We start from the raw sequence: 27900 nt of genomic DNA on the forward strand, positions 1-27900 counted from the left end.
GGGATGCAACCTGGAATCTCTTTTGGTCTGTGTGGCTCAGGCATACAGGTTAGAGATTGCTTCTGGCCGTGCATGATTTTTAGGCCCTAGTTAGACCATTAGGCCCAGTGTTGAAGCCAGGAATCATGCGCACATTTCCAGCTGGAAGTACACTACCCATCATACACAGTAAGTCCTTTACCTGTTGATCCTTCACCTGTGCAAGAAGCATTTGATTCTAACATACGCATACGAGAAACTTAATACTCATGTTCTGATCCCTATGGGGCAAGCATAAATCAAAACAACCAAGTCACAAAATTACCAAGAAGTGCACGGTCAGTGAGGACAGAATTCAGGCTGAACTTTCCCCACTCATGCTGAGACAGAGACCAAATGAGTATGTTCGAGAATTTGGTGCATAAAGGTGCTTTAAGTAATGGTTACTGCAAGAAGTGCAACTTGGAATACAGTGTTGGGAGTTGGGTAACTAAGGGAAGGAAGGGAAGGAGGTGCTCAACTCTGATGAAGGGTCATCCAGACTCATAACATTGGCTCTAATCTCCCTCCACAAGATGTTGTCAGATCTGCTCAGATTTTCCAGCACTGTTGTTTTTACTCTTTGCTTTTGTTCTTTCAAACTTTTTCAGCCTTCAGGATGTGGTCTTACTCTGCTACAGGACAGGAAGCTACTAATTAATGAGTACCTGGTCAGTGATGGTGGTTTAGTCTATTCCTAAAGTTCACAGCAGTCTAGCAATTGGTTAAATTATATAAAAACAAAAATGTATAATTGAATAAAACAATTAAAATGGTTAATTAGAACACATTAAGGATGGCAGGACAGGTGATGTGTCACAGCTGCAGTATGTGAGAGCACCTGGATGCGTTTGATCCAGGACAAACATGTCTGCAGTAAGGGTTTGAAATTCTAGTAGCTTTAAGAACATAAGAACATAAGAAATAGGAGCAGGAGTAGGCCATCTGGCCCTTCGAGCCTGCCCTGCCATTCAATAAGATCATGGCTGATCTGTCGTGGCTCAGTTCCACTTTCCCGCCCTCTCCCCATAACCCTTAATCCCCTCTCTTATCAAAAACCCATCAACCCGCTTCTTAAAAATATTTAGCGAGGCAGCCTCCACCACTTCAACGGGCAGAGAATTCCAGCTTTGGACCAGAGTTTATGAGCTAGAGGCTGAACTACAGACACAGTGATTCTTCAGCAAGGGGGAAACAACAATTCAGTCAAACTAAAAATAAAAGATGGAAGCCAAGCGAAATGCTTGAAGGCAAGGTCTGTACCATATGCTATTAGGCAGAAGGCAGCTAATGTAGGCTTAATTTCTGGAACCTGTCAGCATCAATGAATTGGCCACATCTTTGTTCCAGCCATCAAGCAAGATGGATCTGTAAGGGTTTGCAGAGACTTCAAAGGTTTTGTGTTGAACAGTACCCATTAACTTGTATTGAAGGCCTGTTTGCAGGAGTGACAAGAGGCTAAAATCACAGCAAAACTGACCCAAGTCAAGCATACTTGCTGGTGAATATGGACAAAAATTAAAGGCTTGCTCGGGTAATGAAGATTGACATTTGGTATCACACCTGCTTCTGCATAGATCAAATTCTGAGCAGTGCTACCTGGATGACATCCTAGTCAGGAAGAGATGAAGAACACCTTCAAAATGTGGACGTCACTCTCCAGAGATTGATGGGGGCGGGGGGAAGGCATTCTCCCAGCCCGCTGCTCGAACAGAAGCTGTTTTGGGGGCCTCCCAGTGGGCACCACAGCCTCTGTGCGTCTTGGGCAGTCAGTTTTCCGGTGCCGCCAGCTCCATGCCAGAAAATGGTATGGAGCTGCATAACGTACACTGGTCCTCATTTGAGTATGTCTTAAATGCAATTAGCGGGCCTGTGACTGAAATATGCGGGCCCACTAGCCTCTAACCCCCAGGCATGAGTATTTCACTGCAGAAGGTTAAGTACAGCTCCACACTTACGGGGAGCTGGCAGCTCGACCCCATTGGAGTGAATGGGGGGCAACTGAGGCCTCCCCCAGACAGTTGAGCACTGGGAGGGTGGATCCTGGGCATTGCTACCTTGGCATTGCCTACCGGGCATAGAGCAGTTTTTGGAGTGACTATGCTGGTGCATTCAGCAGTGTACAGAGTGTGGAAGGTTCATTTTGAAACTTCCACTGAAGAAAACAGCATGACTTATTTCAGTTTTTATGCTAATTTTACACTTCAAATTTTTTCGGAGAATCACTCCCTTGAAGACTATGGTCTGAGAGTCCGTAAGTACAGTGTGAGTTCTTCCAATCACCCGCTGAGCGAAACTCTCCGATTTTCAGAATTTTGTGACACTTTGAATTTTTTGGGTAAATTCTGCCTTCAGTCTTTCCAACCCAGTTTCTAGTACATAGCCTTTCATTCAGCCAATTTGGCCCTCGAGTTCCTTTTCAGCCTGTCAGCCAACAAACCTGGCACATGATTTGATCCTCTGATGCAACTTTTTTGCTTGCCTAAGCTATTTGCATTGCTTTTTAAAATTCAGTCCCTTTTTGCCCCAAGAGCTTCTGGAATTTATTTGAACTTTATTTTTGAGACAAATAGGCTCAATTAACACTGCAATTAAATCATTGTGAAATTCCCCTTGTCACTACAATCCGGCGCCTGTTTGGGTACACTGAGGGAGAATTTTAGCATGGCCAATGCACCTAAGCAGGACATCTTTCGGACTGGGGCAGGAAACCGGAGCACCTGGAGGAAACCCATGCAGACACAGGGAGAACGTGCAAACTCCTCACAGTGACCCAAGCCAGGAATCGAATCTGGGTCCCTGGCGCTATGAGGCAACACTGCTAACCATCGTGCCACCCCTTTTTGTCTTACTTCCAAATAGAATCAATGTTTCATATAGATTTACCCTATGAAATGTTCATTTGCTGGTTTCCTCTCACTTGAATTTGGGGTTTTATTTACTGTCTCTGCCTGTTTTCTCTTTGTCTGCATTTCTGCAGAGATTGCCTTCTGTCCACAGTTGTCCTTTGTCTTGCAATTCAGCCACGTGACTTCTGCCTTAACTTCCTTCCTATTGGTTCTGTTTCCAGGTCAAGTGTTGCCATGTCATGTGAATCAGTATTTTTTATTTGAGAAAATTACATTTAATGCCTTTACAATTGATGCAAACTCTCCTAAAAGTCAGTTTCAAATACTTTTAGAACAATTACAGCTTCCACCGACATTTAAAAGAAATTAAAAATTTTCCTTACCAGATGGAAGGTCATCACACCTGTTTGCATCACCGATCTGTAAGATTTGTTTGCCAAGGCATCCACATTAACACCATTTCTACTCAGGAAAACTAGTGACCAAGATGATAATTATCCAAATATGGAATTGAGGAGTGTTTCTCTCAGGTCTGATAGCTGCTCCCAATCCTATTCCCCATCACTGCTGTTCTCTACTCACTCGATCCCTCACTTCTTTGACGCAATCCCCATGTTCCTCAACATCCACACTTCCCTAAACCACTCCACATTACTATCACAATCACTGACCTGAGGCAATACTAATCTGAAACTTGGGATCCTGTTTACCAACATCTACCACCATCTGAACCAATATCTCCTTATACGGCTTGGTGTCATATTTTATTTTATCATGTTCCTGTGAAGTATATTTTGATGTTGTCTCATATTAAAGATGCAATGTAAATAAGTTACTGTTGTAAAAACGATCATTTATGACAAATCTATTTTCATCTGTTTCAACAAAGTTCACCAAGTTACCACTTTATAAAGAAACATTTTTCAAATAAAAATGGAAATTTTTGGCATATTTTGCATTCAGTGAAAAAAGGTGAAATTGTAGCTATGATTCACGCCACAATTGGCCAACTCTGCGCCTGTATTTTGAATGTGATTTTCATAAAGGTTCATACATTCAATAAAATTATTAATTCTAAGAAAAACAAATGAGAAGATAATGCTCCATTAAAACTTACATTGATAGAATACATTGATTATCTTCATGTATTGCTTAGCTGACCAGTTGCATTAAATTCTATCCAATTCACAAATTCAAAATATTTGAGAAAACTAACCACAGTGAAAACAAATAAAAAGGTTGTTAACTTGCAATATAAATATTGTACATTTATATAGTGCCTTTTGTAACTTCAGAACATCCCAAAGCATTTCAGTTAATTGAGTATTTTGGATTTGCAGCCATTTTTGTAGTATACAACTTTTCTTTATATATCACCCTTAACATTGTGAAGAACATCTTAAAGAAAGGAGAATTACAGGTGCAGAAGTTTAGGGAAAGAATTCGAGAGTTTAGGACTCAGACAGCTGGAGAAACAGCTGCCAATGGCAAAGCAATTGAAATTGGAGACATACAAGAGGCTGGAATTGGAGGAGTGCAGAGATAGTGAAAAGTTGTAGGTGTTTCAGAGATAAAGAGGGATAAGGACATGAAAGGATTTGAAAAGCAAGCATGAACCGTTTAAAGTCAATGTGTGGCCACACCACGAGCCAATGCAAGTCAGTGAGGACACTGAAATGATGGGTGACAATCTAAAGTTAAAACTACCCCCAATGAATTGTAGTTTGAAAGAAGTCAGAAAAGCATTGTATATATTGGTTTTATTATGTTTAATTACTTAAAGATTACCTGCTGTGTGCGGAAATTATGTTGTTATTCATTTTTAACCACCAGAGAATAAAGTTATATTTTGTTTTGAAAATGACAAACGGTAATGGCATTAACTTGATCCTTTTGTATTAGAAGCCCTTATTTCAAATTTACAAACAGATATTTAATTGGAAACAATCATTACATAGGACATTTAGAGAATTGCAAACAATATGTCGTACCTCAGAAGAACATAACTGTAGAAACAAACATCTCAGTGACTAGTTGATCCTCAGAGTTGTAACAACCATAACAAGATCACTGCCAGACCGAAAATATCAGCCATTTTCATGGACGTAGCACATACTGAACTCAATGCTTATTTGTTTTTTTGTTGCCAGAATTTAGCTTGTTACCACTCTTAATATTCCAAATTCATATACTTTAAGTGCTGAATTTAAAACAATATAAAAGCTAAATTGGTCAAAAATGAGAAACTTAAAAATTTTACAGTACTTATTTTATTTGTATACAGAATCGCTACAGACGAGACACCATATTGCTGATGCATATAATTTGTTCCATTTTCTTCTGCTGTTTTTGCTTTAAACATACCAAACAAATCTTAAGACCAGTTTACAACACTGAAATGAATTACATAACTAGAAAAAAAACCATATCCGGATATTTTGCGTGTTTCTTTGCAAATCATTTGCATTGTTATCTCACAATATCTGGAAGGCATTTTAGAATTAAACAGAAAAAAAATCAGTGCTTAAGCTGAGACAAAACAGCCAAAGGCCCTAAACAGTGATTATTTCAAAGTAGCTTGAATCCTGTCTATATAGCTACAGATTCTTGCACAGTGTCATATGATTCACCCTGAACCAGCATTGACTCATACAAATCACTGAAAAACATGTACATTCTTTAGAATCTATGCATTATAACAGCCATTCTTTTTTTTGTCTTGCTTATATATGAGGACTCTAAAACATTTTTGTTTCCGGAAAACAAAGACATTTCACTATATTTTGGTGTCCCGATATTATATAAAAGTATAACAAAAGCAAACTCAAGACGTGGCACAGCAACAGTACTGGAATCATCACAGGTTAATTGTTTCTAGACCTTGGCTCTTGTCAGAACTAATTTTCACCAGTGCAGCTTAGCAGTCATTTGTAATGCCTGTCAGACAGAGATCTGTTTTTACTTTAAACATACCAAACAAAGGTGACTGATGTCATCCATGTGGACTCCCTGGGGGTGCAATCTTTCTTGGGAGGGTGATCAAAATGGACGATGGCAAATCTGCAGCCTGTTTTACACTCTGGCTTATTTTTATTTCCATTTACTACTGCCCATTTTGTATTACTTTTCAAATGGATTTTCACCAACTTCCCCCGACTAGTGTTTCAGATAGAAGATGTTTACTGGGACCAGTGCTTTTCAAGAAGACATTTTGGCTCTTTCATTTTAAGTAGCACAAATGCATGCATTAAAGGGTGTGTTTACATCATGCACACTTGTTTACAATTCCTGTTTGCATTTCTTGGCTTCTACCTGGCTGGAACTTCAACTGTCCTATATAAGACATCCATGCATTTCTGAATAGACACATGTTCACAGTTCTCCCACAAGAACTAGTAATTTGAACGTCAAGAAAGGTAGGAGGGGAACTTTCTCTAAACCTTTTTTATTGATGTTAAGTAAGCGTATAAAGCACCCAGGCAGGTGTGAATTTACATTCCATTCGGTGTCAAGGGTGAGACTGCCCAATCCGCAGGACTTCACTCCAATTTATTCTAGGGTCAGGTTGAACCCTGTCTCTGGATTTACACTTAAACTGGGTAGTTTAAATCATGAAGCTTAAATCAGGTCACATGAGTGCTATACTTGCACAGAGCAAATATAGGTAAAACCATATATTTTATTTTAAATTATTTTATGCGTATGTGTCTTTATTCTACATCTGTGTGGAGAGGATTGGTAATACATTAGACGTTCAGTGCTCAATTTAGTGTGATGTTATTAAGTGGCTAATATTATTATAGCCAACTTGTGCATCATTTGTTTCAAAGTACTGCAGTTCTTTCTCCTTTCCACAAAAACTGTATAAATATAAATACCATTCTCTGCTTTGTTAATCACTCAACAAAATACTTTTCCTGCCAGATAAATTGCATTTGATTGCTGGAAAAAAGATTCCTTCCCCGCAAGTGTAGAACCTTAATTCCTTGGTCACCTTCAATGCATTTTTGCAATATGCTGTGTCCCTAAAAAGGCATGCTTTTGTGATTCGACAGCCACAAGGTTTGAAAGATTTCACAAACATGGGATTCTAGTCATCCACCATGCCTAGATATCAATGGGGCACTGATTTTCTCTTGCAGGCAATTAAAACAATTGTGTTAAGTGTATCTTCATACCAGAAAGCAACATAAAGTTTGTTAGATCGTGAAAAGCTTAACCTCCCGAGATGGCATTTCCAGAAATCAGTCTGCTCATCATTAAGGATGCCAAGTGCCACATGCAAAGTTATGAACTGCAAATTGAAATTCGACACACAAAAAAACAAACACTAATTTTCTACACAAAACAGCCAAAAAACAGCCAAATCATTACAAAATGCACCATGCAATAGGTGTGAAGCTGGTGATTTGACAGGAAAACCAGTGGCTTAATGACCACAACAGAAGTGATGTTATTTCAGCAATTTACAAAAAAATGTTTATAAACAAAATTATGAAAATTATATTCTAGTGTCTACTTAAGTGTCCAAGACTACAATGTCAAGAGGTGCCATGATACAACGATCAACTCAATAACAGCTGGGGAAATATGCAATAAAGTATAGAATAAAAGGTAGATTGGAAAAGGCATGTAATTTAACCATTGTGCTATGTCTAGAACAGTGTGTTCAGTCAACTAGTCTTAAAAGATATCTGTAAAATTAACTTTCTAAACACTCCTAGCACTTTCCAATATACGCAACAGACATTAACATCAAACAAATAAAATCTGATTGTCCATACTGTGCCCATTTTGTCTTGGTACTGCATTTTACAGATTTGTTGTAATAGCACTGACACATTGTACAATGACTAAAGATATTCATTCTTACAACATAAAATTCACCTCCATAAAAATTGGAATGAAAGTTGCAGAAAGAGAGTTTTGGTTCTAAGAAAACACAGGGTGCGTCCATTTACTTCAGCCGACAATGTTTGCCTGAGACAATACAAGCAAGCAGACACATTGCACTTAATGACACAACTCTGGGAATTGCGTGCTCACATCTATTGGAACCATCGAAATGCTGCTCCTGAAGGAAGAATCACCTTCTGAAAACAGAAGAAAAGTAAAAAGGAAACAATTACTTAATATAATAAACAGTAGTAACCATTAACAGGCTGCATGCAATATTCTTAACAGGACTTCACTTTGCAATGCTATGTTCAATATCTTGGACAGAAGGTGTCTTAACAAAACTAGGCTGCGACCAAACTATTTTCGGGTAATGATCCAGATTTTACCACAACACAATAAAAAACAAATTCGTATGTTGGATACACTTATTCCAGCATGAGCAAAGAGTATATTTTCAGTAGCAAATCCGCCAACGCAATTTTTGATAAAAATGAAATTTTGCAACCACCAAGAAAATGCTTCCAATCTTCCTCACAAATATTCACAATCACAAGCTGTGTCCATATCCAGGAGAGGTATGCATCTAATTTATGAGGACTCTGCCCCTTGTCAAAGATTCTTCATGTAAGAGTTTAGTAAGTGGGTGTCTGCAGTTTGTGGAGAAATTACAGTTAAACTCGCCACCACCATTCCCACTACTCACTCCCCCAGAACTCCCCATAAAATGGCCACCTAAACACAGTACCACACAGTGCAGCTATAACAGATTTTAAAAAAAAATCAGACTTGCACAAATATATTTTGAATTGTAGTTGATTTCACCAATAATAATCCTTGTAATGTGTAGTCTGCATGTTCAAGATGCGATTTACCTATGGTAGTCCTGGAGAATTGAGATAAATTGTCCAACCATCAAACATATTTCTAATCCATTCTAATGTTGCTCAACCTTAATTCACTCAGGAACATAGTACAAACGTGTAGCAGATCTTTATTTGAATATGAAAGCAGAAAAACATCAAGTAATCCACTTATTTTCTTTTAACGAGGTGTTCTGCACATTTCAGTACTGGCTATGCAACGACATAATTGTGTTTAACCAAGAGATAACTTGTCAAGGTGATCCTTCCATGGGGGACAAATGCCACACAGGTGAAGACATTTATCTATGATGGGCACTAAATTCCAAAGCTAAATTGGTCCCAATCAGTAATGTTTGTTAAAAGGCATGTTGAAGAACGGTGTTGCAGATTGCTGTGTAATATTGATATCACTTTGGTCAAGGACACAGCCAGGATTTTGGCGGTCTGGCTTTCCATTGCCTTAACAGTGAGTTTACTCTTTAGACAGCAGCAGAGTAATGGATATCAATAGTCATCTGTAAACAGTGTGTTGAAATAGATTGGCCTATTTCTCCCTCTTTGTTGACGATGAATTGATTCAGAGATCTGAGTCCAGATTATCGATAAGCAGAAGAATGGAACAAACTCTAATATCAGGCTGTACTTGAGTTTTGTTTGGAACATTATACTCATTTTCTCACATGCTGTGTCCTTAAACTACTGAATAAGTGTCAATTTAAAAGCTGAATAGATAGTGATCTATATCCAATGTGCTTTAAAAATATTCCCTAATTCATTCGGGCTACAGCCTCCTTACTGTAAATGAAACAGTTGACCCTGCTAAAGCCTGCATGGAAAACATTGTCCATCTATTAAAAAGGGGTGGCATCACTATTTTCACCCCTAGTTCCTAGAGAGTTGACTGTGAAGATACTATTAAACATTACAAAGTTAGCCACAAAAGAAAGCTCTAATGTATCTGATGTCTATTTATTGTTGCCTGTATTTCTAAAGTAAAGGTGCAATAAGCAATACAATAATGCTGTTGAGGCAACAGATTCTGTCACATCATTAAAAAGGTTCTTTCTCATGACAGTATCCTTAATAGAATAATATAATTTCATTTTAGAGTTAGCTTAACATTAGTGTACAACATAAATTTCAGGTTGCTAAAGACGCTTGCAACAAGCAATGCTCGATTCTGCTTAAAAATGAAGTTTTCTTGCCAATTTCACCTCTCTCCACCTTGTAAGAGATGGTTCCTAAGGGTGCCACAGGTACAGATTTTTCTTTGTCCTCAACACCTTGTCTAAGTAGCTAGGTTTTGTGCATGAGCTTTAACAGTGAACACTGATGACTATTCGAACACAAGGAGTCGTAAAGCTGATCCACACCTTACTTAATATCCTCCACAATGTTTTGACTTCCTGTCTCTAACCCAAGTGTGTTGGGAGTGAACTGTAATACACTCACTATGATCAGTTGAAGGTGGCTCAGCACAGACAAAGAATTGTTTCCAATTTCTTTGGGCAGAATTTTACGCCTCCCACCCCCCTCCTGCCAACGGGATCTTCCAGTCCCGCTGAAGTCAATGAACTTCTGATACGCTTGCTGCATGTTCTGGTCCCTCCCTCCACAAGCGGTAAAATACCATCCTCTGTCTCCAGTATTTGTTGAGCCACTAACAAAAACAAAACTACTGAAAAAAGAAAATTAGAAATGAGACTTATCAAGGCCAGAACTCTACCTCATTTATAACTAATAGGAGGTAAAGCCTTTTAAAATCAACTCTTTTCTAAAAATGCATGATGCGATTTTCATTTTAGACAGGTATTGGATATCCAGAATATCCTTATTCTAGTATAGAGCAGCACCATGAAAGATTTGCAAGTAATTGATAAAATCCAGTTGCACCTCATGACAATTGCTTTATTTTCAATGGCATGCTTTGCAACAACAGTTACACCATTTGTTAACATGTCAAGTAGTCTGGCTTCAATGACACAAGGTTTCGTGACAATAATTAACCTTCTTTTCTACTTTGCTCAGCACAAAATAAACATTATATGATTTGCCATAGTCTACATAAACTGGTCAACACTTTCCTGAAATCAAGTACAGCAGTGTCAGGAAAATTAATAAATACAAATTTCAAACTATTTTTGTTTAAGTTTATCATAAAGTCCAATAAAACCATTGCATTTAAACTTCTTTTTTATTTTAGTCTCAAAAATCTGAATGAACATGACAATTGTGTAATTTCATGGCTCCCCCTAAATCTCCACCGACAAGTGATTGGGATCTGGAGTTTCATGTGGCATTGTTCAGTGCAATTCATCCAGTCGACCAAAAAGGTTCTGAAGATTATAGAACTTCACGCATAAATTAAGTTTGGTGTAAATCAGCCCTTTATGCTGATTTTAAAAAAACATTGCACCAGAGGCTGTCCCTGTCCACAAAACTGGCCTTGCCTCCATGTTGAATTAATCGAGATTGTTAACTCCTACTAAATGCATCTGTTTGCGATCCTTTGAAGAGGCTCTTAAAATTAAGATGGCAAGAGTTTGAATATATAACAAACTTTGATGAGGAAACTGCCTATTGTGCACACTCGTAAATGATTCTGTCTAATTTCTGTGAAAACTGTTCTCGCTTATTCAAAAGAGCTTTGCTCGTAAGTTGCAATTGGACAAAAATGATCATGATTATTTGTATGACCACATATGCACTGTATTAAACAACTTACCAAGATGCCACTCAGTGTTTTTAAAGCAATTTTTGAAAAAAATTCTAAATACTTCCCACTTGTGTAAATTCAGGGCAGATTTTGCATTTGGTGATATGCATATAGGTTTGAGTGGAAACTGGAAGAAAAAGAAACTTCTCAAAACCAGTACAAGTTTGGGTGCAATTTGCACCCGGATTGCTGATTGTGGCTAGAGACTCTACTCCGAAATATAATTGTTTAATTGCAGTCAATAAAAACATTAGTGTATTTTATAAATTGTTTTCCTCAGATTCTCTTTAAATTATTTAGGAGTGCAAAAACAGTGTTATGAACCAACATTTCTGTTCTTATGAGTAAACATTAAAATATATACAGATTTGTTGTGTACTCTCCAATATCAAATGAATAATTAACTTCTGCATCTTCACAACTGTGGCAGTTCGATTTTCTCTTACCGTTTTCCCTTTCTGGCAATTCTGCTACATTTGATAGCTCTACAGGTGGCCAGGCAAAGATCACTTTGTGGGAGAACCATCAGGAATCCTTGTCCTAACACTGCAGTGTTGCATGCTATCACATCAATATGTTCTGTCACCATGATCACACGGCACAAACATAAACTGGTGTATCATCTTTTTTTAATTTCTTTGTAAAATTATCTTACTCCAGAAGCTAGTCTAGTAAAATTTTGCAATATCATCTACAAAAAAGAGTGAATTGGCAAATGCACAACACATTCTATTTATTCCAGGGTCATGCACCTGGCCTGTACATTTGCCACTGCACATTATCTCTTTCTTGAGGGCAATGAGTTTTTTTTATTCATTCATAGAATCTGGGAGTCACTGGCAAGACCAGCATTTATCGTCCATCCCCAATTATCTTTGAAAAAGTGGTGGTTAGCCATCTTTTTAAACCATTGTAGGCTGTGTTGTGTAGGGAATTCCAGAATTTTGATTCAGAATGAACAAGGATGTACTTCTATGTCAGGGTGGAGTCTAACTTGGAGATAATTCCCTTGCATCTGCTGTCCTTACCTTTCTAGGTATCAGAGGTCATGAGTTTGGGAGGTTTTGCAGAAGAAGCCATGGCAAGTTGCTGTAATGCAGTGGAGGGAAGGAGTGGTTAAAGTGGGGAATTGGGTGCTGATCCACTAAACTGCGTTGTTCTAGATGACATTGAACCTCTTGTGTCATTGGAGCTCCATTCATCCATGCAAGTGGAGAGTCTTCACACTCCTGATTTGTGCCTCTGGGGAAGGCTTTGGGGAATCAACTGATGAGTAACTCACTGCAGAATTCCCAGCCTTTGACCTATTCTTGTAACCACTGTACCTTTATGTGGCAAGTCCAATTACATTTTAGGTCAACGGCAATGCCTGCAATATTGACGATGGGGAATTCTATAATGGCAGTGCCACTGAATGTAAAAGGAGGGGTGGCTTTACTCACTCTTGAAGATAGTAATATTTGTGTGGCACAAATGTTGCTTGCCACTTACGAGTCAAAGCTGAATATCACCCAGGTTTTGCTGCATGCCAGCATGAACTGCTTCATTATTCAAGTGCTTAATGGAGCTAAACACTCCTGTCACCAGTGAACACCTCTGACAGATGGAAGGCTGTTGATGCAGAAGCTGAAGATGATTGTGCCCAGGACAGCACCCTGAGCAAACGTCCTTGGATTGAGTTGACTGGCCTCCAGCAACCTCAACATCTTCCTTTGTGTTAGCGATGATTCCAGGCAGTAGAGGAATTTTTCCTGATTTTCATGAATTTTAATATTACTAGGACTCCTTGATGCCACACTTAACGAAATGCTGCCGCGATGTCAAGGGCAGTCACTCTCGCATCACCTCCGGGATTCAGCTCTTTTGTCCACTTTTGGACTAAGGCTGTCATGAGATCTGGAGCTGACTGGCCCTGGTGGAGTCCAAACTGAGAATTAGTTAACAGTTTATTGATAAGCAAGTGTCACCTTATTGTCAACAACCCTTCCATCACTTTGTTGATAATTAAGAATCAGCTGATGAGATTGGAATTGGTCCTGCTTTTTGTGGACAAGACATAGCTGGGTAATTTTCTACAGTGTTGTAGTTGTACAGGAACACCTTGGCTAGAGGTGCGGTTCATTCTCAAATTCATGTCTTGAGTGCTACAACCAGGATATTGTCAAAGCCCATAGCCATTGATGTATCAAGGCCACACATCTTTTTCTTGCTTTCGCGTCGAGTGAATTGAATTGGTTGAAAACTGATATTAATGAGAGAAAGCCATTGTTGGACCATCCACTTGGCAATTATGGCTAAAGCTAACTGCAAACCCTTTTTTTGCACTCACATGATGGGCTTCACCATCACTAAATGTTCACAGAGCTTCCTCCTGTTTGTTGTTTACTGCTCCAGAACTACGGCAGGATTGCAGAGCTTTTGATCTGATCCAATGGCTTTGAGATTATTTACTTCTGTTTACGTCACGCTGCTTCAGCTGTTTAGCATGTATGTAATCCTCCCTTGTAGCTTCACCAGATTGGCACCTCATCTTTAGGAATGTTGGCTGCTTCCTCAGGCATGCTATTCTACACTCCTCATTGCTCAAGAGTTGATCTTCTAGCTTGATAGTAATGGCAGAATGAAGGGTATGTTGGGCAATGTGGTTACAGATTGCAATGAAATGCATTTGCCTCATGGTCACTGCATCTGTTCCGTATCTATTCTATTTAGCACACTGCTAGTGTCAAACAACATGATGCAAGGTGTCTTTGGTGTGAAAATGGGATTTGGTCTCATACAATAGCATTGTAGACTGATTCACATGCAATGGGTAGTTCAGTGAAGGTGAGGCCAAGTAGGCATTTTATCTCTAGTTTTGGTTGTCTCACCAACTGCCACAGGCCCAGTTTTCCCTTCAGAACCCAAACAGTTTGGTCAGTAGTGATGGTACCAAGCCACTCTTGATGATGAATATTGAGGCCACCCACCATCCTGTACATTGTGCCCTTCCTGCCGTGAATGCTTCTTCTAAGTGGTTTGTAACATTGTGGAACATTAATTCATCAGCTGAAGGACGATAGTAAATGGTAATTAGCAAATTTCCTTTCCCATGTTTGACCAGATGCCATGAAACTTCATAGGTGTGTAGAGCTAAAACTGCAGATTCCCAGAGCGACACCTTCACTATGGTACACCACAGTGCCCTCAACTCTGGCGACTCTGTTCTGCTGATGTGAGAAGTCAAACCCGGAGATGGTCATGGAGGAGAAAGAATAAAGTGTGAGCATGACTTTGCCAGGCTGTCACACAGCAAGTCAGGCAGCTGAGGAGAGAGAAAAACAGTTAATGTTTTATTTCTATGACTTTTCATCACAAAAAATCATTGACCTGAAACATTAACTCCTCCATGGATGCTGCTTGATCTGAGTTATTAAAAGTATTTTCTGTTTTCTTTCCCCAACTTCCAGCAACCCAATACTTTGCTTTTGTCTGTCTATGGGACAACTCTCCCAATATTTTGGTACAAGTCCTCATGTTAGTGAGGGGGACTTCATCGGGTTGACTGTTACTTCGTTGTATTTGAATCAGATGCGCAGGTCAAAGCCAAACGATCTTGCTGGTTTTGTTTTTGTTATGCTTTTTTGGTAGAAATTTGGTACAGCTTGTTATGGCATTTCAGAGGGCGGTCAAAAGTCTACCACAGTTCTGAGATCTGAACTCACATGTAGGCTAGACTAGCTAAGGACGATAGAATTCCTTTCCTAAAAAGGATGTTAGTGACTTTGAGCAATAGTGCAAAAGGGTACTATTTGATTGCCCACCCCACAAAAATCTCCCAATTTTCAATCCCGACCGATGTATAAAGAACAAATATCACTTGATATACACCATCGTCCAGGGTTCAAATTATTTCCTTGCGATTTGAGTGCCACTGGGAACATGTGAGCAGAAGATATGAAACAAATAGCGAAATATACAGCTGGAAAGTGAAACAGAAATTTCAATGACAAAAAGAGACATTCAAGACTGGAAGTTAGGGTTTGATAACTGTTCACATTTTAAAAATCATGTGTGTATGTTATAATTTTCTCAGTAACAAGTGCAATTGCTACAACATACTGCATGTCTCTTCTATTCTTGGGAATACATTTTTCCATTACTACTAATAGAAGTAACACTTGACACATGGCAAATTAGTCTGTAGATATAAAATTTCAAATAATTAAACCTTTAAAATATAGTCCTTTCATCAAAAGAAGGCATTGTCTATTGAACAAAATAGAACAATGTAGCAACAAGGATCCAATACTGGTGCTGAAGGAAAATGATTTTATTTGAACTTATCTTTTCAGGAATAGTTGTTTACAGCATTCAGGATTTTAAATATATATATATCTTATATGACTGTGGATCAATAATTAGTAGTTAATGGTTCAGACTGCCAAACAGGTGAATATCCATTTACAGAGTAAGGCAATAGAAAACATCCTGATGATTCACAACTGTTCTACTGTGATATTGTAGTTCAATGTGCACACACTGCTTTCCATTCAACCCTTCAGAATCTTCCCTCAGTCCAGAAACACTGAGAAAAAAAAAATTCTTAAACACAAGTTTCAATGATCATCACCTACTAAATTGGTTCTGATGTGCTCTTAAAGGGCCCAGCATTTCTGACACAGACTGCAGATCTCAAGAAAATGTGGTTTTACAGAACTTTCGAACCATAGAACCCCTACAGTGCAGAAGGAGGTCCATCGAGTTTGTACCGACTCTCTGAAAGAGCAGCTTATTCAGGCCCTGTTGTCCATCCTATAGTCCCACATACTTATCATGGTAATCCACCTACACTACACATCTTTGGAGGAAACCGCAGCACCCAGAGAAAACTCATGCAGACACAAGGAGAATGTGCAAACTGCACTCAAACAGTCCCCCAAGACTGGAATCAAACCTGGGTCCCTGGCAATGAGGTAGCAGTGCAAACCATTGTGCCACCATGCTGGTATGTTAATCCCTTAATGAGATGTTAAAGTATTAACATCCCGATGCCACCCGGAAGTTGAAAATAAATTCTAGAAGCAGAACATCTTGCCTTCTGCACAAATACATGAATTAATGAAGTTTTCACCTAAACAGAACCTGTGCTCCTAAAAGACATATGCTGTATAATTAATTATATAATTGTCAGAGATATACGGAAGATATTAACCACAATCCCAATATGCTGAGGACTGTGTAAATCATTCAAGCATTTCCATTAAAAAGCAGTATTTCACAACATTGAAATTATTTCTCCGCATACACAGATGCATTTGAATCATTTTATCCTAATTTTCTCACTTTTAAAGAAAAGATTATTTGAACAAAAACCTTTATAGAGCTGCTCTTACCTCCAATGCTGCTGTTGGCTTTTTTTTAAGTTCCTCACATTTTCGCAGTTTGCAAATTTGGTGGCCAGTTTTGCGATTTCTACAGCTACTGCATTCCTCACAATTTAATCTTCTTCTGCAGGGCTCACACATGCCACATCTCTTTCTCTTCTTTTTTCCAGAATGAATGGCTGAAGCAAGGTCATTCTGCAACGGATATTCTACCAGACCGGCCATCTGAAGTGCACTATCTGCCATGAATATCCCAGCAGGAGTCATAATAAAAACACCTGGATTCAAGGGAATGCCACCCATGAAGGGTAGATCAACAGGACTGCTTATTGCTTCAGCAGCGGATACCACTTCCATGTCAGAAATGCCAGCTTCTCGCTCACTTGAGAGGAAAATATGGTCAGGTTCCACCTGCTTTTGAAGATCTGAAGAAGCAATGTGTACTTCATTCTGTACTTCTGATGAGCTTTCCAGAGATTTGTCTAGCATATGAGAGACTCTTTTATGCTTTGAGGTAATATTGTTTTGAACACCTGTTGATTCTTTACCATATACTAAAATACTTCCATTCTGCAATTGCCCATTCATTGAGCTGGAACTGCCAAATGTAGAAAAGCGTGTTGACGAACGAGGTTTCTTTAGAACTTTGCTTATTGGCTCATTTATTATACCACTTCTGCTCCTTTTTTCTAAGTCAGCAGTTAGCTCATCATCCTTCGCATTACTTTTTTCCAATGGACCTGTGGTCTGAGTGATTTGTTGCTCAATAAGTTTGCTGGCATGAGACATCATTAAAGATTCTGAAGTGTTTTGAAAATCAAAATTAGGAAGAATCTATGTAAAGCAGCTCTCTTATCAATTTGAACTTGAAAACTCTTGCAAATCTTGACCAACTCAATGGTTGATGGGAAAACCTCTGTGTACCTTCTGTTTGGCACCGACTGCAGTTACCCCAGGGACCAGGAAGCTCTTTAAATAAAGGAAATAAGAAATAGTTATCCCTGGCCTTACTTTTAAGAAAATCTTAAAAATTACTTTACTAGCCTGCAGTGCTATTGGTGTAATAAAACACTGCACTATGAAAGTAATTTTCTAAACATTTCACAATTTTGTAATGATAACATTCATTGCTGCTGTTCATGACTTTTTAAATATCCTATATGTCAATGTATTTCAGAAATAGCGACACGTTTATGTATTTACATTTTCCTGACTTGGCAACAAATTGTATATGAAATTAGTTTAAAAATATAACAATAACTGTGGTATAAACTGAATTCTCAATTCAAAATGTAAGGTACAGAAATTAGTTATCTCGGATTGTTACTTCAGAGCAGCTACTTATTATAGCATTTACCTTATTTCATGCTGAGGAACTAATGAACTGTTGTCACTAACTACTTGTTTTGTTTAAAATGCAGATTGTATACTTATACAACATCTTAGATCACCAATATTTGGATTTACAGCACTGGGGTTGTATTTTAATTCTTCACTCATGAGGTCTCATTTTTTAAAAAATTCATTCATGGGAAGTGTGCACCGCTGTCTGGCCAGCATTTACTGCCTTTTCTCTAATCACCCAAGGACAGGTGAGAGTCAACCACATTACTGTGGCTCTGGAGACATATGTAGGCCAGACCAGGTAAGGGCAGCTGACTTCCTTTTCTAAAAGACATTAGGGACCAGATTTGTTTTTCCAACAATCAACAATGGCATCATGGTCATCAGTAGATTCCTAATTCCAGCTATTTTTATTGAATTCAATTTCCACCATTTGCCAGGCAGGATTCGAACCCAGGTTCCCAAAACATTACCTGAATTTCTGTATTATTAATCTAGTGATAATACCACCAGGCCATCACCTCCACTAAATATCAGCTACGTGAGTGATAGGGAGCAGTCTGATTTTGTTCCACTGGACAGCATTAGAAGAGAATGGAAACTATCTTGGGGAAGTTCTTTTTGAATATCCAGCAGCTGGTTCAATAGCACCTAGGAGTAAGTTTCCTGGCTTCTGGGTGCAGTTTTGTATGGCCCAGAACCAAAGTCGGAACTGGTGGAAATCATACTACATCATCAGCTACTTTTCTTTGAGAGCTCCATGTTAATTTCTGACTCAATTTCACCCATTAGCCCATTTCCTCAAAAATCTTGGATTTTGTGGACTAGGAAGTCACCAAACCTAAACGCAAAAATAAACTTTGGAGGTGGAAATAATAAACTTGGGCAGGAGGTACACCCTTTGTGGTAATGGGTCACCTTCCCACTATACAGCTAGTCCGATTTGATTTATTATGGAACGCAAAATGGGGCACAGGTTATAATAAGCACCTGATCCACTGCAGTCCATGCTGCAGCCCTACTGAATTCAATTTAATTGGCTTTGTTTAGGCATCCAGAGAACTACTTTCTCTAGATCAACAAAAGATTATCTCATAAGATTTACTTCAGCTTCAGTATCACGTGACTTGATTCATAAAATGTGAATTACACCCATTTAGTTTGGACTACTTGTTATCTGAGTTAGGAGAGTCTTTATACATTTATTGAGAGAATACTTTGCTGTGGTTATACCTGAATCAATGTACTGAAACCAAAGCAGTTTGGGTAGAATAATTGCCTCAACAACTAAAGGCAGCACGGTGGCACAGTGGTTAGCACTGCTGCTTCATAGCTCCAGGGACCTGGGTTCGATTCCTGGCTCGGGTCACTGTGTGGAGTTTGCACATTCTCCTTGTGTCTGTGCAGGTTTCCTCCGGGTACTCCAGTTTCCTCCCACAGTCCAAAGATGTGCAGGTTAGGTTGATTGGCCATGCTAAGAAGTTGCCCCTTAGTGTCCTGGGGTGTAGAAGTTAGAGGGATTAGTGGGTATAATATGTGGGGATATGCGGGTAGAGCCTGGGTGCGATTGTGTTCGGTGCAGACTCGATGGGCTGAAGGGCCTCTTTCTGCACTGTAGGGTTCTATGTTCTACGTAAGGGCAGCATATTACAAGGGGGCAGACAGATCGTGCACACCCCAACTGATGGAAAGCCAGCATGGAGCCAATCCATAGCCTTAATGTGCTGTAGGGAGCTGCCAATCAATCAGATTTGGCTGACAGCTGCAGCTGTCCTCGCAGTGCCAAGAGCACTTTCGTGGGCCCTGCTGGGATTGCAATCAGGAAAAAGGTGACCCATGGAACACTGAGTTAGGAAAGTCCAGGATCTTGGCTTAGGGAGGATTTAGGCACTTTAGGAAGGAGAATGGAAGGGGATGGTATGGTGTGTTTTATCCAACAGGTGGATAGGAAGAAATGGGATGGGAACTGTCTTAGGAATGATTGCCCCTGATAGGCAAAGGGCCCCACCCCAAAGATAATACCCCTCAGACTAGCTGTATAGTGGGAAGGTGACCCATTATCACAAAGGGTGTACATCCTGCCCAAGTTTATTATTTCCACTCCCAAAGTTTATTTTTGCGTTTAGGTTTGGTGACTTCCTAGTCCATAAAATCCAAGATGTTTGAGGAAATGGGCTAACAGGTGAAATTGAGTCAGAAATTAATCATGGAGCTCTCAAAGAAAAGTAGCTGATGATGTAGTATGATTTCTTCCAGTTGCGATAGTGGTTCTGGGCTGTACAAAGCTGCACCCAGAAGCCAGGAAACTTCCTCCAAAGTGCCACTGAACCAGCTGCTGGATATTTGAAAAGAACTTCCCAAAGATAGTTTCCATTCTCTTCTAATGCTGTGCAGTGGAGCAAAATCAGGCTGCTCCCTATCACTCACATAATAGACTTATTTTACATGCCTCTGCTCCCCCTTCCAAAGCACACCAGGCAGGGGCACATAAAATACAGTCCTAAGAGTAATAGCAAAGCTTCAGGATGAAGTTTAAAGAAGTAGCTAAGCAGAAGATTTACATAACTCATCCAAAGATTCATAAGTTTTAAAATGTAATGTCTGCTCAACAGTAAACTATCAGAAACGTTTTTCCACCCAGTTAATGAACTAGAGAATGTTCTATTCAAATTTGGTCAACTCATGTCTGCTGAATGTAGACATGCCTTTGATGCTAAAGCCAAGGTAAAGAATATTTTCTCAAGACTTTCCTCTTCAAAACTAATTTCCTTCACTGTCCAAATTCAACATTCTGATACTTCAGTATTCTGGACTCCATTCATAGATGACTTTACAGTTGAAACATTGGCATTATAAACTCCAGTCAGACCAACTCTTTCATCTCTACTACCTGGTTATAATGATGATACACAATTCAGTCTTGCCAGACTGTCCTCGAATTAAATATTATAACTTAGGAACAGCTTTATTACTTGAAGTAATAAAGGAGTAATTTAAACGATTGTGGTAGAAACCAATTCTTTCATCTCTACTACGTGGTTATAATGATGATGATGCACAATTGATGCACATCATCATCATTAAAATGATGATGCACAATTCAGTCTTGCCGGACTGTCCTCGAATTAAATATTATAACTTAGGAACAGCTTTATTACTTGAAGTAATAAAGGAGTAATTTAAACGATTGTGGTAGAAAATGTTACATTTGGTGTCAGCATCCCCTGAGCAGGCGAGGGGAAAATCATCCACTATAAGGCATTTGTTGGCAAGTGTGGGTGCCTGTCAATGTTGGGGGAAGGTCAAAATAGGTTCAACAGTCACTTTCCAACATGACCTCAATCTATAACTACTGATTATGTTCACACCTGTAGTCACTTAGGCAAAGTAGCAAGGAGTGACCAGCATCCATAGAACTGCACTCCAACCAAAGTTAATGGCTTTCAGAGAGAAGATAACTGGCTAGAAACAAAATAAAAAATATTTGATATCACCATCTCTTGTACTTGAGCATCCTTCAGTCCCTTCATCCCACCAAATGCAGTCATGCCTCCACTTTTGATTTCAAATTACAAGTGGTGTACCTCAGGGATCTGTTTTGGGGCCACTGCTGTTTGTCATTCTTATAAATGACCTAGATGAGGGTGTAGAAGGATGGGTTAGTAAATTTGCTGACGATACCAAAGTCGGAGGAGTTGTAGAAAGTGAGGGTGGATGTTACAGTCTGCAGAGGGACATAGATAAGCTGCAGAGCTGGGCCGAGAGGTGGCAAATGGAGTTTAATACAAAGAACGAAGAACAACCCAGCACGGGAAATAGGCCCTTCGGCCCAATGAGCCCACGCCACCAAACAGGAAACTGTGAGGTGATTCACTTTGCTAAGAGTAACAGGAGTACAGAATATAGGGCTAATGGAAGGACTCTTAGTAGTGTTGACGAGCAGAGAGATCTTGGTGTACATGTGCATAGCTCCCTGAAAGTTGGCACCCAGGTTGATAAGGTTGTTAAGAAGGCGTACGGTGTGTTAGCTTTTATTAGTAGAGGGATTGAGTTGAGTTTCGGAGCCGTGAGGTCATGTTGCAACTGTACAAAACTCTGGTGTGGCTGCACTTGGGAGTATTGCGTACAGTTCTGGTCACCGCATTATAAGAAAGATGTGGAGGCATTGGAAAGGGTGCAGAGGAGGTTTACCAGGATGTTGCCTGGTATGGTGGGAAGGTCTTATGAGGAAAGGCTGAGGGACTTGTTTTCATTAGAAAGAAGGAGGTTAAGAGGTGACCTAATTGAGGCATACAAGATGATCAGGGGGTTAGATAGGGTGGATAGTGAGAGCCTTTTTCCTCAGATGGTGATGGCTAACACGAGGGGACATAGCTATAAATTAAGGGGTGGTAGTTATAGGATGGATGTCAGAGGTAGGTTCTTTACTCAGAGGGTAGTAAGGGTGTAGAATGCCCTGTCTGCAGCAGTTGTGGACTCGCCAACTTTAAGGGCATTCAAATGGTCAGTGGATAGGCATATGGATAACATTGGAATAGTTTAGGTTAGAGGGTCATTAGATTGGTTCCACTGGTGGGCGCAACATCGAGGGCCGAAGGGCCTGTACTGCGCTGTAATGTTCTATGTTCTAAATTCCCCCCCAGAACCTCTCCACTACTATTTCCTCATTTAGGGCCTCCCTTAAAACCCATCATCTCTTAAACTAAATGTCCAGCCATTTCCTGCAAAATCTCCCTTCCACGTTCACCAGACATTCATCTGTGAAGTATCTTGGAATGTTGTTTCTGATAAAGACAGTACATAAATGTTACTGCTTACAGGCATGAGCGTGGACAATCATACACAAAACGATGTGACTAAGAAATGCTTTGATCTGCTAAATAACATATTGTCCTGTTTCAATACAAGAGCTACTTAAAAATTAATACATTTGGAAAAGATGTTGTCATTTCAATATAAATATGCTGTGATAGAATTTTCATAGAATCACTACAATGCAGAAAAGGCCATTCAGCCATCAGGTCTGCGCCAACAAAAATTCCACCCAGACCTATGCCCATAGCCCCATGTATTTACCCTGCAAGACCCCCTGATACTGAGGGGCAATTTAGCATGGCCTTCCAACCTAACCCGCAAATTTTTGGAGTGTGGGAGCAAACCAAAACACCTGGAGGAAACCGACACAGATAAGGAGAGAACATGCAAACTCCACACAGTCACCTCAAGCCAGAATTGAACTCGGATCCCTAGCGCTGTAAGGCAGCTGTCCAAATCACTGTGTCACCATGCCATTTATCCAGAAGGCAATATGATAATCAGGGCAGGTTAACAAAACGATTAAATTTTTTTTAAGCTGGGAGGAGGACTCTGCAATACTTAATTGAAGAAGCACAGAATTAATCAGTAGACCAAACTTTAGGATAAAGCGTTTCTTAAAAGCAACCATCGTGCAGTCATATTGAGAGGGTGCCTCATGGTTATTACTCTTTAGATTATATAAGGACCAGGAATACTGTAAATGCTGTTCAGTAAGTATTTCAATCTTAACAATTTTAGGATAGCATTTCAGAATCTGAATTAGAAAAATCATTTTTTTAATTTGAAATGTGGACTGTTTTGTTTAAACAATGGGCAGATTGTGAGTGAATGTGACTCAAAATAATAAATGTCAGTGGGAACCTTGTTCTCTTCCATGGAGTAGAACACACTTTTAACTTCTGAGAAATTGTCAAAAAAATCCTTCCTAGTTTGTAATCTTCCCTGTGGAAAGCTTTCCTTCGAATTACTTAAATTCCTCATCCAGCAAATTCTTCTGAAAATGTATAGATTGGTGATAGTGTGACTGACGCTGTCTCACAATCTGTGCAAGGTTTGAATTAAAATGTTGCTGTACTCGTCTTCCAACAGATGAAAACCTCTTGGTGAAGATTTGATTGGTAGCCACATAAATTTCTGATGGTTATCCCGGGTATTTTTAAATAGGTCCAGGTCAGGGCAAGAATAAATAAAGTGAGGCTGTGGATATACAGTGAGAGTATAGAACTCAAATAAAGAATTTCAGACATTTAACAGATGTTTCAGAAGGTACTGCATAATTATTTTTTAAATATTGGCTAAAATGATCTTGATGGTTGCAGTTTCTGAATATAAACATCTGCCAAACTTTATGTTCAAATGAAAAGCATTGAAAGCCCAACATCAAGCTATTAAAAACCATGCCAGAATTTTAGATCCTGACAAGGTGTGAGGCACGCTTGGATTAGAAAGACTGCCGATGATAACTGCCCTGGTTTCCCATTATCGCCATGTTTCACCAGTGCAGGGGGAGGGAGCAGTGGCCCCAAAACGGCAATAACAGTAATTAAGATCATTAAAGAGATCATTCAGGGTTATATTCAGGCTTCAGTGCAGGTACATGGGCTGCACACTGCATCTAAGGCAGACTAAGTGAATGGACGCCGATTCACAGTGGGGGAGCCAGTCTTGGACAACACAGGGAATCAAGTGAACCCATGCAAGCTGGAATGGCGCAGAGCTGACCTCAGCCATTAGCACAGCACAGGTTGCAGGGAAAGTGATCAGTAAGTGCTTGGGCAGTGCAAGGACAGTCGTCATGTTGCCATCATGGGGGCATAAAGTAGCTTCCAATCTTAATTGATAGACCAGCTGAGCAGAAGGAAGGGGTGGAGGGGTGAGGGTCAACAGGACTGTGACTTTCTGATTTTTGGTCCATGCCAATGATAAACAAATCTTCCACAGAGAAGCAAAGCCCTGGGCATCAGACAAGTAGATGAAGGGGACAAAGGGGCAATAAGTAAATGGTGACAATACAGTAGCATAGGATTTTCCACCAAAGACTGAGTTACTTGGAGATTACTGAGCACCAATGCTGCACTTGGCTGGGTATAGAGGGAAATGGGCCAAATGTGGGCAATTGGGACTAGCTTAGGGGTTCACAAAAAAGGCGGCATGAACAAATTGGACCAAAGGGCCAGTTTCTGTGCTGTAAACCTCTTATGACTCTATAAATCAACAGGCAGATGGTCACAGATTTGCATAAGACTGCACATCTCATAACAATGCTCTTCATGCCCCGTCTGTAGCCAAAGTTACTGTCCTTGAACTTCTTCACCGCTGGCTCCTTCCAACAAACAGTTGCAGACCTTGTTGGTGTCTCTCAAACAGCTGCACACCACATCATCTTACAGATCACTGACTTCCCTTTTGAGAAGGCAAGTGCTCAAGAAGACAAGCAGTGCATTGTGAGGCAACATGGTAGCCTCCGCTTTTAGCCTCTTCTATGTGGTACTCTCCATGTGCCACTGCGTTGACAGTGGCAGCACATGTGGCAGTTGTCCTCAGGCAGGGGAACATCTCCAGAGGCTGCTCCATTGGCATCACTGGAGTGACAGCCTCCATCAGGCATGGGCCCTGCTGCAAGGATACTCCCTCAATAAGAGGATCCAAGAAGATTGATGATGATAATGGCACCCAGAAGATGTAGCAACCTCATTCTCTCTTGTGGCAATCTCAGCCCTTGACTGGTACTCTGGATCGCTGGAAGGGACCACCAGCTCAGGCACAACTGGCATTCCCTCCAAACATCTCTACATCACCCGCACTACTGACTGATCATGGGCTCAGAGTGGTGAAAGTCAGTGCGCAGTTCCTGCCTACACTCCAAGTGCTGCTGCATATTGCTCTCCATGAGATTGGTCACTCATTCAATGGAAGGATTCATGTACTCAAGCTCCCAAGTCATGTTGGCTCATATCTGCCGAATGAACGCCTCCACTTTCATCCCATGCCTCACAGAATTCCAACATGTGGAGCCACATCTGTTGCTGCTGATTTAAGCAGAGCCTCCCTTTCTGACACTTCTGAGGCTCTGCATTTGCACCGAGTTGTTGATGTGCTCTCTCCTTGAGGGAGAAATGTTAACAGCTGTCTCTCTTACCTCCTCCTGCTCATCCATGACAATACTCACTCATCACCCTGTGCCATCCTATCTAATCACGCACGAGGACCCACTGAAGGTACTGTATTTGCGCTGGTGCAGGGTGCATTTGTAAGATGTGCTGGTGCTTGATCTGACCCCCACTCTGCCATCAGTTTTTCGGGTGGTGATGAAGGAGTTTGTCATATCACCTCAATGTTAGCACCTATGGGAAACACAAGGAGAGATCGTGAGAGCTAGCCTGGAGGAGCGGAAGCCTCTGCAGAGCAGAGACTTCCCGATACAGCTGAGTCTTGAACATGCTGTCAGATGGACTATAGTGCATGCATCCTCCTAATGCAAGTATCACAGTTTGTATTCACCATCTCCATCAGGGATGTCCTTCTTGCCTTCCCCAACTTGCTCTTCATCAGCAACCCTGGCGAACTCCATGGCTCCCAATTCCATTGTACAGGTAGGGAATCCCTCCTCCCACCTAGGCTCTCATGGCAGCATGTGCCTGTTTCTTTTCCAAGGACAAAAAAACAGATAAGACATTTCTGGACTCCATGACCAATGCCAACAGTTCATATACATGAGAAACTGCATGTGCCAGTGCTGGCAGTGCCAGCAGCACTGAGCTTTACCGAAAAATTATTAACTACCCTGGGTACACATTCCTCCCACATTCAGGTGCTGTATTAGGCCTAAGGCTCGTTGGCTGGGGTGATGCTGGAAGGTGAATACCCCGAAGCCTGTCCTGAGGGTTCAGCATTAAAGTCACCTTGCTAGAACAAATGTCCCTATACCTCTTCCTGTACCAGGCCCAGTTCCTATCGGTCAGGCTTTATCTACTTGTTGCAACAATTTCCACTCAGGTTAGCTCAATCTGGGAGAGCTGGCCTCCTTCTATCATGCTAAGGAAAGAGAACCTCCTTACTCTCTCTGAGGAATACTCACAGATCTCCACCCACAAAATGAGAGGTAGCCCTGCCATAGGTTCCAGACGTCCCCTGTCTTTGCTCCAGCAAATACAGCAGCCACAATAATAGCTGATGTGGTGGGAGTTGTTAAATCAGGCCGGCATTCTTTAAGAGCCACTTGCATTTCCTGCAGCTGCTAATTGGAGACCTAATCTATCCTCTAGCCAATTAACAGTCTGCCTCTATGAAAGTCGTGGGTTGTGACTGTTTCCCCCAGGGGCTGGACTGGAACCCAGAAACAGTCCATATGTCCATTTCCTAACCCCAGAAGGAAAATTCTGCCCCATATGTTCTACAATTACTATAGGTTATTGTTAAAAAAGAATGTTTTCTCATTGTTTTACAATTCCTATTTTTCATGTACAAAGCATCATTTGCAACCTAATTCACTTGGGATTTTATTGCACAGCTCAAGCCAAAGCTTTGATTCAGATTGCGATTAGTCTCATTTTGGGAAGTTTTTATTTCTCTTCAGTTGTACAGGTTAATGTCTACCATACGCTTAAGCTGTTCCACTTGACAATTAAGTTGTGCCAATAATAACATTTATTTTCTACCTACTTTGAATATTTATTTCTGCGCTGTGTTCCTGAACTTGCCATGTCATATCATGGTGGCATTTTTTGCTCATGTGGACAAGTACTCAAACTTCTTTTTAATTGTTCTCCACAGAAGGAGAGCAAGCACCAGCCTGAATCCTAGAGCTGTGCTAATTCCACTCATAACTAGGGTCTGTTAAGAGACTTCTGATGAGTACATGGGATTTAATGGGATTGAGAGTTATGGATGGTCCTGGTAGGTAGGGATATGATCCATGCAACTTGTGGGCCAAAGGGCCTGTTTGTGCTGTAGTGTTCTATGTTCTATAACCAACACTGGAACCCATGAAGTCGCAGGTCACCACCACCGGAAAGGCAGTTGCACAG

The 27900-nt window shown here is 40.4% G+C and overlaps 1 protein-coding gene across 7 annotated transcripts in view; it reads right to left on the bottom strand.

Moving 5' to 3' along the window:
- Nucleotides 1-4689: 4689 nt before the first annotated feature.
- The window catches only part of cxxc5a (CXXC finger protein 5a), a 35694-nt gene continuing 12483 nt past the window's right edge, over nt 4690-27900 (bottom strand). For 5 of the 7 annotated variants that reach the window (XM_080201546.1, XM_080201550.1, XM_080201552.1 and 2 more), the window contains 2 exons: nt 16721-17680; nt 4690-7960 (listed from right to left, as the gene is read on the bottom strand). In XM_080201546.1, coding sequence (XP_080057672.1) covers nt 7916-7960; nt 16721-17503 — 828 coding nt within the window. In that variant the 5' untranslated portion in view covers nt 17504-17680 and the 3' untranslated portion in view covers nt 4690-7915. Of the gene's footprint in view, nt 7961-16720; nt 17681-26012; nt 26114-26150; nt 26218-27900 lie in introns of those variants that run through there. The other 2 variants (XM_080201547.1, XM_080201549.1) reach the window with 2 other exon arrangements.

This window comes from Carcharhinus amblyrhynchos, chromosome 13, assembly GCF_965287045.1.
Source record: "Carcharhinus amblyrhynchos chromosome 13, sCarAmb.v2.hapA, whole genome shotgun sequence".
In the NCBI taxonomy this organism is placed as follows: domain Eukaryota; kingdom Metazoa; phylum Chordata; class Chondrichthyes; order Carcharhiniformes; family Carcharhinidae; genus Carcharhinus; species Carcharhinus amblyrhynchos.